The sequence below is a fragment of the Pristiophorus japonicus genome, chromosome 5 (assembly GCF_044704955.1).
Source record: "Pristiophorus japonicus isolate sPriJap1 chromosome 5, sPriJap1.hap1, whole genome shotgun sequence".
Classification (NCBI taxonomy): Eukaryota; Metazoa; Chordata; class Chondrichthyes; family Pristiophoridae; genus Pristiophorus; species Pristiophorus japonicus.
The window spans coordinates 41165086-41182106 of NC_091981.1; the positions used below are offsets into that span (position 1 = coordinate 41165086).

Here is a 17021-nt window from a genome sequence, read left to right on the forward strand (position 1 = left end):
CCGTTATTTTGAAATTGCCCCTGAAATTTGCTGTTGTGAATGACCTCGGCAGTTTCCAGGCGGTTGTAATTCCCTGCATTTGTCCATTTAGTGCATTGGCCTTAAAGGGATGGGCCAAATTAGCAGCTAAATGTTATAATTGCTCCAAGCACCAGATTACCAGTGAGTAATGCTATGGGAGGTCTGCCAGTTTTTCAAAAAAAGACTTTGAACTTTACCTGGTCTTGTCAAAAAATGACATTGATTTTGTTACACAGCAACTTAAGCTATTAATTTGTAAGTGAGGTTTATAGTGCAGTGTTGTCACCACTTTTAAAGCATAATGATAGGCATGTGAAATGTTCACGTAACAGCACTGTGGGTGGTTTTGTCACTAGGATTTTGGTAAATGCTGGCTGTATGAAATTATGTTGCTATGTTCATATGAGCTGCTGAAAAATATCTAACTACAATTAGATTATAGATTTTGTTCTTCAAAATTTGTGTCATGTCTGGAGGGAGCATTTCCTATTGTAAAATGGGATGAAATACTCTTGATTAAAGTACAGTGATTACTCCTATAGTTGTGATGTTGGGAACAAATTGAATTAATGAGTTAATGGGTATTTAGAAACATTATGATACAACCTTGAGGCATATTAACTGAAATAATCCTGTACTCATTTTCCTAAAGAAACTTGTGCCAATGTGTAGTATGCTAATTCTGAAGTAGTCTTTTCTGTGGAAAGTACTTAAATGTTGTGCTGTTGCTCCACCTAGAGGTGGGATATGAGAATGTGGGTTTAGGAAGCTTTATCTGTTCCTCGTTGCCTAACTGAGCTGGTTTCTGGGGCTTGAATGATCCTCCCAACTGTTGAATTCTGGATTCTTTGTAGCTATACCCATTAATACAGTAGATCTGTATATGGATGGTGTTCAGGTAGTACTTCCTGTTTAGAAAATTCAGGCTGATAAATCAGGACTCCTGTTTTGACCTTGCCATATCTTTAAGTGGAGGTTAGTTTTAGCAGATATATTTGACTTATTGTTACCAAGCCCGGGTCCTTATTTTGTATTTTTGTTGGGTTTGTCTATGATAGCAGAGCTTGGCTCTCACCAGCCAGAACTAGAGGTTTCTGTCACTAGTTGGGGTAGCAAAAAAAATATTGTTGTATTCTATAGAAATGAGGGACATTGAATTTTAAGCATGCAATATTGGTGAACCTCTTTTTTAAAAAAATAAATAAAAGGCTGGCAGTCAGACTTATTTTTGAATTTTTGTAGGCTGAACGATTAGACATTCAGATACTTTTATTATCTTTGTTAATATCTCACATTATACCTTTTTAGGTCAGGATAGATCTGTAAACAAGTTGCTGAGTAAAAGTTGTACAGCATTGACATAGTGCCGTTAACAGTTTTTAAATTTACTTAATGCTTTACAGAATAAGCATACGGAAAACGATCACCAAACCAGGTAGAGATTCTAATTTTTGACGGTGGGAGGAGGGCTGTCTCCTGGTTGTCAGTGAGACCTCAAGAAACTAGAGAACTTATGTCTTTGTAATTCTAGTTTAATTTTAAATTTCTATTCTAACATGGTGGTGACGTACATTTAAAAGGAGTCACCTTGATTTGACAGAACAGTGTATAAAAGATGGCTTTATCTTAAACTGACTTATGCTGGACTGAAAACCTTCAGCATACTTTTTCCTGAAGTTGAATCAACAATGGCCTTAAACCTTTTTAATTTGAAGGTGGCACTTTTTGGGCTCACTTTATTGCACTCAAATTTCATACATAAGTTAGATTTCCCCATAATTACTGTAATATATTATCTCAAGTATAATTATCTTTGGTAAAGATTTGTCTTGGAGTTTGATATTAATAGAAATGTGCACAAAACCTGCATCAGTGCTGAATTCCAATCTGTTTTCTATGCTGTGTTGAAAACAGTTTGACAAAGTCACAAAGCAAAGAAAGCCAGTTGGATTTTAACCCCATTACCTCCACAATGGCACCTTCAGCTGGAAAAATAGATGGTCTAAAAGCAAGACTGGGTATAGAAGGTAAATGTAGAAAAGAAAGACAAAATTTACCATTTTGGATTTTGGTCCAGTTTTATGTAAAATTATGCTGGAAATCATAGAAATTACAGCACAGGAGACCGTTTGGCCCATTGTACAAGGGATAGCTCTTCAACTGGTGCGATCTACTCCAGTCCCATTTCCGTACATTTTTTCCCTTTTCAAATATATATCTAAGTCGGGGATTATAGTCATGTCCCTCCTTGTCCTTCTTGACTTGTCTGCAGCCTTTGACACGGTTGACCATTCTCCAATGCCTCTCCTCCGTCATCCAGCTGGGTGGGACTGCACTTGCTGGTTCCACTCTTGTCTATCTAATTGTAGCCAGAGAATCACTTGCAACGGCTTCGCTTCCCACTCCCACATCATTACCTCTGGTGTCCCCCAAGCATCTGTCCTGGGCCCCCTCCTATTTCTCATCTACATGTTGCCCCTTGGTGACATTATCCAAAAACACAGCGTCAGTTTCCACAGATATATTGATGGCACCAGCTCTACCTCAATACCACTTCTCTCGATCCCTCCAGGTCTCTGTATTGTCAGACTGCTTGTCTGACATCCAGTTCTGGATGAGCAGAAATTTTTTCCAATTAAATATTGGAAAAACCAAAGCCATTGTTTTTGGTCCCCGCCACAAACTCTGTTCCCTAGTCACTGACTCCATCCCTCTCTCCAGCTTCTGTCTGAGGCAATACCACAGTGTTTGACCTTGAAATAAGCTTCGGACCACATATCCGCAGCATAACTAAGACCGCCTTTTTCTACCTCCTTAGCATCGCCTGTCTCTGCTGAAACCCTCATCCATGCCTTTCTTACCTCTAGACTTGACTATTTCAGCACATTCCTGGCTACCCTATGTAAACTAGAGGTGATCCAAACCTCGGCTGCCCGTCTCCTAGATAGCACCAAGTCCCACTCACCCATCATCCCTGTGCTTACTGACCTACATTGGCTCCAGGTTGGCAACGCCTCGATTTCAAAATTCTCATGCTTGTTTTCAAATCCCTCCATAGCCTCTCATCTCTGTAATCTCCTCCAGCCCCAGAACCCCCTGAGCTATCTGTGCCACTCTAATTCTGCCTCTTGAGCAACCCTAATTATCGCTCAACCAGGTGGCCGTGTCTTCTGTTGCCTGGGCCATTAGCTCTGGAATTCCCTGCCTAAGCATCTCTGCCTCTCTACCTCTCCTTTTAAGGCGCTCCTTAAAACCTACCTCCTTGACCATGCTTTTGGTCACCTGCCCTAATTTCTCCTTATATGCCCGGTATCAAATTTTATGTCACATAATACTCCTGTGAAGTGCCTTGGTACGTTTCACTATATTAAAGCCGCTATATAAATACAAGTTGTTATTGCTTTACAAATGCCAGTTGTTTCCAGGATCTTTGGAAGTACCCAATATTGCAGCAGCCTCTGCTTCGTGAAATCTTCAATTGAAAAAAAAGTTACTGTATATGAAACACATTCTTTTGGAAAACCTTTTTGAAAATGTAGAGGTGGATTTTCAATCTGTCGCTATCCTGGATCTTTTACAGTGTACACTTTTATTTATACGAAATGTATTTCTAGAATATTAGAAATTGAAGATGTTGTTTGTCTTAAAATTATTTAGTATCAATGCAAATTTATGTTTCTAAAAGATGCTTGTTTTTTTTTCCCAGTTTATTCTCCAGATATGCCATCTAGACTTCCAATTCAGGATATTTTTGCAGGATTGGTTACGAGTATTGGTACAGCAATAAGATACTGGTTCCATTACACATTGGTGGCCTTTGCATGGCTGGGAGTCGTACCTCTAACAGCATGTAAGTACTAAACTACATTTTGCAATATTCAATAAGCCAGTTCCAAATTGCTACTGAGATCTACAAGTGGAAATGTTAGTGAATACCAGTTTATTTATTTTATTTTTCAATAATTGTGGACCAGTTCATTTGTTTCCTACATTTCCTCTTAAGATTCCCAACTATATGCATGCCTGGGGTGAGTAACCTCAAAATGTTTCTTGTTAAACTTGAGGTTAAATTAGACAATTTAGGATATCTAAAGTAGAAAGGCATAGAATCATAGAATGATACAGCACAGAAGGAGGCCATTTGGCCCATCGTGCCTGTGCTGGTTCTTTGGCAGCGCTAACTAATTAATCCTATGCCAATAAGATTGAGTATTTAAAGTTTATTAAAAGATTAGGAAATTTATTCCACAAATTTCTTTTGTTCTAAAGGGTATTAAAATCCTGTTGAATAATTGTGAAAAGTAAGAATGTGACTAACATGTATTTATGGCTCTCTGCTCATATTTTTGAGTGTTTTTTACTCTGGACCACTGATCCTTTGCAGGTGCTTTTCATCCCTGTAATAGTTCTTCCACCTTTGCTTTGAGCCTCAAGTCCTGTAGAAATCGATGAGACATTTCATAATTGAAGGGAGTGTTGAAAATTTAAAATGAATTCAATTTTATTTGCCCCAGTCATATCTGCACAAAAAGTAGATTTGCAGTTTCTACTTGCTCTACTAAGTAAAGTAGAACTTAATAAATATTAACTTTTTTTTACGGGTGTTGTAAAATGATTTCCCTCAACAGGTCCTGGTATAATCCATTAGATTGCTATTGATATCTATATAACAGCACTTGCTGTTTTTTTCAATGATAGGCCCATCTGGGCTCATTCCTGCTATGACTCCTTTTTGTGTAAGCCATTATTAGCTTCTTTTTTTCTCATCTTTCCTATCTTTTCTCATCCATCGCAACCCGAACAAGCGATCAGTAGCATCAGTATGTGGAGGGACTGAGATCACTTTACTGTGATGCAGAGAAATGTTCCATTTTGGGTAGTGCAGTGGGTTTAAGATGAAAGTCTAGCTAATGTGAGTGGGTTGAAGGCCACATCTGCTGGATACAAGGGTCCTATGTGAAATTCATCTGGTGGACTGAATCGAGTGGGTTCAGAGCGCACAAATTGCCCATACCAACAACTAATTACGATTTTGCTTGGATTGTGAAAATGTCTGAAAAATAGCAGTTTTACTCTGTTGAGGTTACAGAACAGATGCAAGGTGTATTTGATTGATGTTACCTGTGGATTTCAAAGTCTCTAGCACTGATCTCTCTCTGTAACGTACACGCACGCTAAAGACAAAATGTTGCTATGTATACTTTCAAAATAAATGTTCCCAATATTCTGGCCTGGCTTGGGCTACTTCTCTTGCAGTTGTTGCATAATTTGTTTATTTTGGCTCAGTTTCTTCAGTAAATATATGTGACTCTCACTAATTATACTGAAATTGTAAAAAAATATTTTGAGTAACAATCTATAATATTAAGTGACCTTTCACTGTCTCTTATTTTTCTATTTAGGCCGTATCTACAAATGTTTGTTTACTGGCTCTGTGAGCTCACTGTTGACACTGCCGCTAGATATGTTATCCACGTAAGTTTGCGTAACTTGGCGGGTTTTTTTAAGTCGTACCTTGATGTAATGGGCTAGTTTAGAGAACATATTGAATTTCTCAATAAATGTTACTGGTCTCATTACCTGAATTTTTGGATATTCTTGCATATATGATTCAATGGTGGTGCAACTTATTTGTTCGGTTTTTATAGATACATTTTCTGAATTGGAGAAATCATTCTATAAATTAGAGTAGCATTTACTTGTACTTTTTTTCTGTGTAAATATTGGTCATAATTTCAGTTCAAGAACTTGCATTTATTTAGCATCTTTCATATCAGGACATCCAAAAATGCTTCACAGCCAACAAAGTACTTTTGAAGTTTAGTTACTTGTAATATGGGGAATACAGCAACTGATTTGTGTACAGCAAGCTCCCACAAACAACAACAAGATAATTAAGTGGATAATCTGCTTTAGTGGTGCTGGTTGAAAGACAATTAATTAACCCCAGCCTTATAAAAAAAGTTACTCCTGCAACCTGTTAAACCTTTTGCTTTGTCCCCTCACTTGTATCTGTCCTAGGACGAGCTGTATGGGCCCAAGTTTCCACATGATTTGCGCCTGATTTTTAGGAGCAACTGGTGGAGAACGGACTATCTTAGAAATCGCAATTCTCCACATTTTTTTCTCTGCAGTTCTAGTCAGGTAGAACAGTTCTACTTTGGAACAGAATTTTTTTCTTCAAAAGGGGGCGTGTCCGGCCACTGACGCCTGATTTGAAAGTTTCCACAGTGAAAACGTACTCCAAACTAAAGTAGAATGGAACAAGTGAAGATTTTTGTAGAACTGAAAAAACCTGTTCTACACATTAAAAAAGTCAGGCGCAGGTTACAAATTAGGCGTCCAGAACGAGGTGGGGGGGGGGGGGGGGAAGGGGGGAAGGGAAGTCATTAAATTCTATCATAAATCCTTATTTATACTTATACAAATATTATACAAATAAATCCAACCTGAATAAACATTTATAAGCAAAGAAAAGATTAAATAAACCATCTTCCTACCTGTGTGAAAGTGCTTCAGGTAGGCCTTTCGGGACCGAAGGCTGAACGGGCCGGCCCGAGACTTCAGGCAGGGCCCGTCCCCAGCACCAGATTTACAAGTAGGTGGCATTGGGTTGGGTCGGGGAGGTTCGGTTCGGGTGGGGGGGGAAAAGAGAGGGGGAGGGCGAGGGGTGGGGGGAGGTCAGGTCGGATCCAGTCCGGGAGCGGGAGTCGGGTCGGGTCCAGTGAGGGGGGGTCGGGTCGGGAAACGGGAGCGCGGGTCGGGTTGGGTCCAGTCGGGGGGAGCGGGGAGCGGGAACAGGAGCGCGGGTCGGTCGGGGTGGAGGGGGGGCGCGGATGTCGGGTCTGGTCCGGAGCCAGGGGGGTGCGGGGAGCGGATGTCGGGTCTGGTCCGGAGGCAGGGGGGAAGCGGGTGTCGGGTCTGGTCCGGAGCCAGGGGGGTGCGGGGAGCGGATGTCGGGTCTGGTCCGGAGGCAGGGTGGGGGGGAGCGGGTGTCGGGTCTGGTCCGGAGGCAGGGGGGGGGGAAGCGGGTGTCGGGTCTGGTCCGGAGGCAGGGTGGGGGGAAGCGGGTGTCGGGTCTGGTCGGGAGGCGGGGGGGGGGGGGGGGGGGGGGGCGGGGGGCAGGGAGCGAGTGTCGGGTCTGGTCGGGCGGGGGAGCAGGAGCTGGCCGTGGGAGGAGCTTTATTCACGCAGCCCCAGTGAGGCCATTGAGCCAGGGCTCGGGGCTGCGTGCTTCGGGCCCCTCCCACACAGTTCGGCGCCTGGAGCTACTGCACTTGCGTGCCCACTGTACCGTGCATGTGCAGAGGTCCCGGCACTGTTTTCAGTGCAGGGACCTGGCTCCGCCCCCCCCCCCCCCACAGCTCGTGCTGGCTGCGCCGAGGGCCAGAGGACCTGCAAGTAGGTGGAGAATACCGAGGATTTTTTTAGGCGAACTTTGTGGCGCGAAAAATGGGCGCCCAGCTCTGAGGGGTGCCTGTTTTTTTTCTTGTGGAAACTTGGGCCCTATATGTTGTAAAAGAGAAGCAGACCTGTGAAATGAAGGGTCAGTCGGCAAGGAGCCGTCTTGTCATTGGGAAATAAATAATATTTCTTGAAGCTGATCAGTCAAGTACAAATTCACTATTGGCAGGCAAGGTGTAGTGATATTTGGCATTTATCTCCCATCATAAACCTGAGCAGATGTCACTGACCGGATTGCTGATGTGATGTAAAGCCTTTGGGAGAAGTGTCTCACATTCTTCACCCCACAGTCCTCTCTGGTTCTGGGGTCCACCAGCCCAGCCTGGTGTGCTTTGTTCCCTGTCCAGTCTAATGAATTTCTAATCCTCAACATAAATGCAATTAGCTTAATAGTTTTTGCTCTATCCATCCCAGCATGTTTATGCCACATTTATACTATTAAGTCAGTATGCAGCCAAGGGAATGAAAAATTACCTGTATTGCTGCTCCTGTCCTTCAACTATTAGCGTTATGTAGCAGTGTTTGTTATCTTTGGACAGAACAAAATCTTATTGTGATACTTTTATTTTCCTATTTGTAAAATTTCAATTTAAAAATATCCATCTTTTATCAGTCACGGCAAGTTGGTACTGTGTAATTAATTTTGTGGCTAAACCCTAGTAACTGGCACAAGTTGTACACAGCAGGTAGCACTGTTCTTAAACAACTTCTGAGGTCTCGCTTCAGCTAACTAACACTTTTCAGAGCCTGCCTGACTCTGACCTACAGGCATTTCTGGTCTCTGAAACTGGATTTGTTCAAAGTTAGCCTAGCGTGAGCTAGTTTATGTATTTCTACATTTAGTAGTGATGGGAAGATCCGTTCAGTTCATGTGTTAACTGCTGTTTTTGTGTATCGTTAAACTTCACATCACTTGTGTGAGCCACGTGATGTGCTCAGATTTACTCAATAGAAGTTTGTTTTGGATAGTATATCTTAAGTTAAAATTTCAAGCCACTTTAGCTGTGGAACTGATTCTGCATGTTTAAACTTTTGTTCCAGGGAGAATCTGCTGGCAGACTCTTTGCAGGGTTGTTTTGTGGTAACATGCACACTCTGTGCATTCATTAGCCTTGTCTGGTTACGAGAACAGATCGTACATGGTGGAGCTCCACAGTGGCTAGAACAAAATCAGGCCCAACCGCCCAATGGAGTTGGACAACAGAATGAGGTAGAGGAGGTAGAAATAACACTAAGTTATAAGAACATAAGAAATAGGAACAGGAGTAGGCCATTTGGCCCCTCGAGCCTGCTCCGTCATTCAATAAAATTGTGGCTGATCTGATCATGGACTCAGCTCCACTTCCCTGGCCACTCCCCATGACTCTTTATTCCCTTATCGCTCAAAAATCTGTGTCTCTCCACCTTAAATATATTCAATGGCCCAGCCTCCACAGCTCTCTGGGGCAGAGAATTCCAGATTTACAACCCTCAGAGAAGACATTTCAGTTATGTTATGTTTTTTACTGGAAATATTAAGCAAGAAGATTGATGATGTGACTGAATATTTGGATCCCATGTGCTTCCTCCCTCCGCACCCCCATAATATACGCATCGTATTGTTGGTATCCTTATGCTGCCCACGTTGTATAGTTTAGGGATTAAAAACACAAAACGATCAAATTTCTATTTTTAATTTTTTTTATATATATATATATCAATTAATTTTACATCTTTACTTTTAAACTAGAACACTTCAATTTTATACACTTTTACTTCAGATACTAACCCATCAGTCCAAAGCAATCTGATCACTGGGCAATGCATGAATTGTGGACAAAAACTTGTCTGCTACTTTGTGGCTTTGCTCGTTGTAATGCCAACTGGCAGCGTGGGACAGCAAATCTAAAAAATAAATTTGATTGGTAAACTTGTTGCAGTAGATGAATTAATTTTAAAAAAAGACAGATTGCAGACTGTATCATGTAGCCACAGAAATTTAGTCTCAGTTTTGTTAAATAGTCAAGTTAAATTTTCTCTTTCCTTTTTACTACTGTAAAAGTAATACCTCGGCAACAAAATTGCTGCAGTGACTATAGCACCCTGCTTTAGCTAGTGTTTTGGTCTGTATCCAAATCTGATCAGGGATAAGAGGTTGAGAATTTCAACATTAATTTACCCCTCTTTTCCCACCCACCCTCCCAAAAATCTTTACAGAAATGTTATGGTTGTGCGGTAAACATTTAATTTTTAAACTTGGTGTAATTAATAAACATTTTCAATCCTGTAGCCTCAAGCTGCTCCGAATGCTGCAGCCGAGAATCCCCAAGTTGCTCAACCAGCAAACCAGGCAGCAGAAAACCCAGCAGCAGCTGCCGGGGTTGCCCCTGCAGTAGCAGAGAATGCTGCCGCTCAGGCAGACGAGGGTGAGAATGAGGATGATGAGAATGAGGATGAAGATGATGCGGTGGTAGAGGATGGCGCCGATGCCAACAATGGTGCTCAAGGTAGGAATAGTAAGTCGGTAGCCTGAGCGGGGTTGGTGCTGGTTCTAGGACCTTTTATTCTTTATGAAGCCATTGCAGACTGTTTCCCACCCTAGCCCAGGAAGCATACTTCATTGTTCCAGTAAGAGATCAGTCAAGAGGCAGCCATCTAAATCTGTTCATGCGGTTAAGTGTCTTTCCAGAACCAATGACTGCTGCGATTGCCTCCCTTATATCCCAAGTACCCAATTCCCAAAATCCCTTTAGTTGCCCTCCACTGTACCTACCCAACTCCAGGATGGCCCTACTATACTATGATTAGTACTGTAAGTGGGGATGAGCTAGTGCTTAATGCAAGCTCGCTGTTCCTCCTGGAATATTCCTTCTGTCTCTCTGCCTATATACCTTAATATTTTGTTTGCCGCCTTTATATTGCACAGTTGCTCCGACAAGCTGTCAACCAGTACCTCTAGATTTTTCTCCTAGAGTTATTACTATTCATCATGAAATTCCTACTGCTTATTTCATTTACCCAATCTCACCACCTTGCATTTTTTCCACATTAAATAATAGGTCACATTCGAGTACAAGTTCAAATCTATTTGAATCTCTATAACTGGTCTAGGAACATAGGAACAGGAGTAGTAGGCCATTCAGCCCCTCAAGCCTGTTCCATCATTCAATGAGATCATGGCTGATCTGCAACCAAACTCCATATACCTGCCTTTGGCCCATATCCCTTAATACCTTGGTTAACAGAAAGCTATCAATCTCCAATTTAAAATTAACAATTGATCTAGTATCAATTGCCATTTGCGGAAGAGAGTTCCGTGGATGACGAAAGAGAGAATATGATGAAGCAGAAAAAGAGCGCGTATGACAGATGTCGGGTTCAAATACATTTGAGAATTAGCCTATAGATAGGTCAGAGGAGAAGTGAAAAAGAAAATAAAAGGGGCAAAGAGAGGGTATGAGAATAGAATGGCAGCCAACATAAAAGGTAATCCAAAAGTCTTCTATATATAAATAGTAAACGGTTAGCAAGAGGAGGGGTGGGGCCGATTTGAGACCAAAAAGGAGACCAATGCATGGAGGCAGTGGGTATAGCTGAGGGACTAAATGAGTACTTTGCATTTGCCTTCACCTAGGAAGAGGGATGCTGCCATAGACATAGTGAAGGGGGAGGTAGTGGAGACACTTTTTATAGGATAAAATTTGATAGAGGTATTAGAAAGGCTTGCTATAGTTAAAGTAGAGAAATCACCAGAACGGATGAGATTCATGCTGGGATGCTGAGGGAATTGAGGGCTGAAATCGCAGAGGTACTGGCCATAATATTCCAATCCTCCATACATACAAGGGTGGTGCCAGAGGACTGCAGAATTGCAAATGTTACACCATTGTTCAAAAAAGGTGTAAAGATAAACCCAGCAACTACAGGCCAGTCAGTTTAACCTCGGTAATGGGGAAGCTTTTAAAAACATTAATCGGGGACAAAATTAACAGTCACTTGGATAGGGGTGGATTAATTAAGGAAAACCAGCACAGATTTGTTAAAGGCAACTCATGTTTAACCAACTTGATCGAAGTAACAGAGGGGATTGATGAGGGTAATGCGGTTGACGTGATGTACATGGATTTCCAAAAGGTGTTCGACAAAGTACCACATAATATGGTTGCCAGCAAAATTGAAGTCCATGGAATATAAGGGACAGTGGCAGCCTGCATATGAAATTGGCTAAGTGACAGGAAACAGAGAGTAGTGGTGAAAGGTATACAGCGGTTCCCCAGGGGTCGGATCACTGCTTTTCTTGATATATATTAATGACTGATGTGGGTGTAGAGGGCACAATTTCAAAATTTGCAGATGACACAAAACTTGTAAGTACAGTGAACAGTGAAGAGGAGAGGGATAGACTTCAGGAAGAGAGATAGGCTGGAGAAATGGGCAGACACGTGGCAGATGAAATTTAATGCAGAAAAGTGTGAAGTGATGCAGTTTGGTAGAAAGAATGAGGAGAGGACATGTAAAGGGACATATAAACTAAAGGGGGTGCACGAACAGCGAGATCTGGGGGTACATGTGCATAAATTATTGAATGTGGCAGGGCAGGTTGAGAGAGCAATTAAAAAGGCTAACGGGATCCTGGGCTTCATAAGTAAAGGTATAGAGTACAAAAGTGTGGAAATTATGATGAACCTGTATAAAACACTGGTTCGGCCCCAACTGGACTACTGTGTCCAGTTCTGGGCTCCACACTTTAGGAAGGTGCAGAAAAGATTTACGCGGATGATTCCAAGAATGAGGGGCTTCAGTTACGTTGATAGACTGGAGAAGCTGGGGTTGTTCTCCTTGGAGCAGAAAAGGTCGAGAGAAGATTTGATAGAGGTGTTCAAAATCAAAAGGGGTCTGGACAGTGTAGATAGAGAGAAACAGTTCCCATTGGCAGAAGGGTCGAGAACCAGAGGACACAGATTTAAGGTGATTGGCAAAAGAACCAAAGGCGACGTAAGAAAAAACTTTTTTTACACAGCGACTGGTTATGATCTGGAATGCACTGCCTGAAAGGGTGGTGGAGGCAGACTCAATTTTATCTTTCAAATGCAAATGGGAGTTGGATAAGTATCTGAAGAAAAAAAAATTGCAGGGCTACAGTGAAAGGACGGGGGAGTGGGACTAGCTGAGAGACAGCACTGGCTCGACGGGCCGAATGGCTGCCTTCCATGCTGTAACCATTCCATGATTCTATGAAACTTCTACCACCCTTTATGTGTAGAAGTGTTAATTTCACTCCTGCTCTAATTTTTAGACTATGCCCCCGAGTTCTAGAATCCTCAAACCTGTGGAAATAGTTGCTCTGGGCTCAAAATTGCCTAGGAGTTGCTCTGTTATTTTTTGGAGCAACTTGATTTTTCTGGAGTATCTTAAAAATCCCCAATTTGCACATTCAATTTGCGCCAGTGTAAGTGAGTTAGTTAGGAATTTTTTTGTTTTTTGTTTAGTTTTTTTTCAAAAGGGGTCGTTACCAGCCACCTACACCCATTTTGGCCATTTAGGCCACTTAGGACAGCTAATAGTTACTCCAAATTAACTTAGGCCAGCGTATGTGGCCGCACAGAAAACCCTTGCGGAGAGTTAAGAAATCAGCGCAGGTAGGTACATCGGAGGTCAGCAGAACTTAATGACCTGCCTAAAGAATGTGAATAGGATCAAACAGCTATACAGGACATCATATGACAAACCTCGCAAAGTTAATTTGCTATCCAACAGAAGCATTCATGGAAGCTTAAACTACAAAAATAAAAGAAGTAAAGAGACAAAACATATTTACATAATTTTTTCAAAATTTCCAAATAAAAAAATAGAAGTACCTCCTGCTCGTAATTCTTGTATTCTCCCAGCCGCCTAAGCTCACCATCAGCCCGCCCCTTACAAACAACCCTACCTCCCGGGGTCGGGGATCAGACCTGCACCTGGGATCAGAGATTGGACACTTCTGAGGATCAGATCTTGTCTAGAGGTCGGGGATCGGAACCCCCTACCCCCATGAGGTCGGTGATCGAATCCCCTGCGGTTCGGAATTCCCCCGCCCACCCTTCCCCGGATCAAAGCTCCTCCCGCCACCCTGACTTGGGCTCTGCACCAATCTGCTTTTTGTGGCCTTCTAGCCCGGGAAGGCCTGTGCAGGAGGCCACTCGGCCTGGGATGGGGTGGGACGCATCGGGTCCCTCGCTGCAACATGCACAGAAGCTGGGGGCAGGAGCTACTGCGCATGCGCGCACACTCCCAACGCACATGTGGAGAACTGCTGGCACTGTTTCTGGCGCAGGGCCCTAGCTCCGCCCCCACCCACCCCAATCGACTGGCCACGCCGCGCCAAGCCCCGGAAGAAGCAACACAGCGGCCAGAATCAGGGGAGTGCGTCGAAAAAGGGAGGGGCCAATCTTTAGCCCTCTGTATCTACCCTATCTGTTCCCCTTAAAATCTTGAAAACTTCAGATTACTCTTAACCTTCTAAATTCCAGACAATAGAACCCTAATTTGTATAATCTCTCCTTGTAACTTAAACCTTGAAGCCTGGGTATCATTCTAGTAAGCCTATGCTGCATTCCCTCCAGGGCCAATATATCCTTCCTAAGGTGTGGTGTCCAGAACTGCTCACAGTACTCCAGTCTAACCAGGGTTTTGTATAGCTGCAGCATAACTTCTACCCCCTTATATTCTAGTCCTCCAGTGACATGCACAATTTTTCAATCTAAAGGAACGGCTCCTGAATCGAGAGAACTTTGGAATATTATTGTTAGGGCATCTGCAATGTACTCTCCTACTTCCTTTAAACCCTGGAGTGGAAACCATCTGGTCCTGGGGATTTGTCACTCTCTGCTACCATTACTTTCTTCTTTACTGTTATTTTACTTGCGTTAATTTTATTGAGTCCCTGTCCCTGAATTAGTTTTCTTGGGATTTTTGGCATACTATCCTCTTCCTCTACTGTAAATACTGATGCAAAGTAATTGTTCAACATGCCTGCCATTTCCTTATTGTTATTGATAATATCACTGCTTTCTGGTTTTTGCTCCTGACCACCCTCTTTTCCTAATATAATTGTAAAAAAATATGTTGAATCTGATATTCCCCCTTGTAGGTTTCCTTTCACACTCCCTTTTTGTAGCTCTTACTATCTATTTTGTGACCCTTTGCTGTTCTTTGTATCATTCCCTTTCGCAAGGGTCTGTGCTATTTCTTTTGCATTTTTGTATGATTTTTCTTTTAGTTCTATGCTGTCCCTTACCTCTTTAGTCATCCCTGGCTGTTTTTTTTGGCACGCTCTTTCCCCTCGGGGGTTATAACCTGGTTCTGTATCACCTTTCAATTATTTTTTGAACATCTCCCACTGATCTATCATGTTACCCATTAGCAGATTTGCCTAGTTTACTGTGGACAGTCTCTGTCTCATCCCTTTGAAGTCAGCCTTATCCAAATCTAGAATCTTAGTAACTGTTTCGCGTTTCTCCCTTTTAATTCACTATTTTCTACCCCCCCCCCCACCCATTGCCACCCTGTTTTGTATCAGCAAACTTGGACAACTATATTTCCTTCATTCCGTATAATGGGCTCAATTTTCCCCAAATATCTGCACTGTTTTTTTGGCATGCAACGTTTTTTTTGGAGTAAATAAAAATCTCCCAAACTACCCCAAAGTTTCTGCACTAGTGTAATTAAGTTAGATACAATTTTTTTAGGTTACGAGTTTTTTGTGTCAAAACCTGTTTTTTGCGTCTGCGCCAGTTTTTCACATTTAAGCAAGTTTGGCTAATTTACATTTTTCCTAGACGGCTTATGTGACCACTCCCAAAAAACCTTCTGGGCACTTAAGAAAAAGCAGCGCACATTACAAAATTGGTGCAGAAAGACGCCGTTGTTTTTAGGCAAAAGTTTTGGAGGGAGTCAAGAAGACAAAGACTTTGAAACAATTAAGATTACTGAAGGAGAAAATTGTACAAATTAAATACATTTGATATGCTGGCTTTGAGTTCAATTAAAGGATTTAAATGATTTTTCTCTCTTCAGATGACATGAACTGGAATGCACTGGAATGGGACAGAGCTGCAGAAGAACTTACATGGGAGCGGGTATGTGGTTACTTAGTCTACTTTCAAAGCTTATTTTTTAACAAACTTATCTTGAAGGTAAAACTGACTTTCACTATGTGCATTTTTAAACAAAACAAAGACAATTTCATTACAATAAAATACTTTTAACGGTAAACTGTTGCCTTAGCAGTGTGGGTGGCAAGAATATAGTTTCATTTAAAAAAAAAAATACAACTTTCCTTTGACCCCACTACCTAATGAAGGCAAGCCAATCGGCTCTGAATCTTGAATTGCATTGAAGTACCTGGGTGGTTGTTCAGGCCTGGGAAGGTTGCCAGTCCCTACTGATAGTGATGGGCATCTGAAGATGGACCTGTAGAATACATTTGACAGATCTGCCGAAGGCTAGTCACTCATTATGAACAGCTGGAATTTTCCTCCAAGGTATAAGAATTTTATTTGGAAAAATGAGTTGTGATTACTGGTTCAAACAGGTCAATTCTTATGAGTTCGTCTTTGTTCACTTCCACATGCACATATGCAATGTTAATTTAATTAGAGGTGATTCATACACCTCCCTCAAGAATGTTTTAGGTTGCGTGCCATGTAAATTTGTGCACACTTGCATATAACTGTACCCTTTTGTATTTGGACATAGCCAATGTTGCTGTATTGTACTTTTTCATTTGTTAGCAAGCTAAGTCTTGGTAATAAAAGATGTTCAAGGCTTGAAGATGGCGCTTAGCCTGCATTTTGAGCTGGAGTTCAGAGTGTGTGATTCAAGATTAATGGATAGACATACTTGTCTTTGGTTGTCAATGCAGTGGTGAGGGCAGTCAAAATTAATCTCAAAATGGGCACCTACTCCAGGAAGTCTAGTGCCTGTTGAGGCTCTATGAAGGATAATGATAAGGATGTTTTCCTGCTCAATGGAGTGGATCAGCCTGGGTTTTGGTGTGGCTGGAGGTAAAGTAAAGTGAGCTTGGAGTAGAGCATGAACATCTGCGGCCAATCTGTGTGCGCGTGTGGGGCCAAATTAGCGAAAGTGCATGCGTGTTGCTGTGAAGTGCAGTGTATTTATAGAGTAAGCAGAGAAGAAAATAGTAAGCATGGTGTAGTGAGAGGAAATCTGGGGGAGCGTTATATTTAGAATAATTGACATTTTGCATTAAACCTAATTACCTACCTACTTGACTGTGCCTTGATGGCTGCTGGCTCACACAATGGGGGCTGAGTGTTGAGGTGCTCCACGTTGGCATTTGACCAACAGCTTGCAAGTGCAGGTAAACGTTTTGAACCAATAACACTACTTTATCAGCTATTTTAAGCAGTTAACATGAAGTTTGTCATTGATAACAGTGCCACCTATAGCCATAACTAGTATGCAAGTGAATGTTGACACTTTTTTATAATACATGTTCCCTTTGAGATGCAGTCACATGGGATTTCTCTGCATTTTGAAATGGAATATTGCGA

At 42.0% G+C, this 17021-nt stretch overlaps 1 protein-coding gene across 2 annotated transcripts in view; it reads left to right on the forward strand.

Annotated features, from left to right (window-relative positions):
- marchf6 (membrane-associated ring finger (C3HC4) 6) overlaps positions 1-17021 on the forward strand; it is an 89473-nt gene that overhangs the window by 34618 nt on the left and 37834 nt on the right. For both annotated transcript variants that reach the window (XM_070880567.1, XM_070880568.1), the window contains exons 4-8: positions 3728-3871; positions 5424-5496; positions 8527-8695; positions 9755-9971; positions 15523-15584. In XM_070880567.1, the coding sequence (XP_070736668.1) occupies positions 3728-3871; positions 5424-5496; positions 8527-8695; positions 9755-9971; positions 15523-15584 (665 nt within the window). The remainder of the gene's footprint in view (positions 1-3727; positions 3872-5423; positions 5497-8526; positions 8696-9754; positions 9972-15522; positions 15585-17021) is intronic.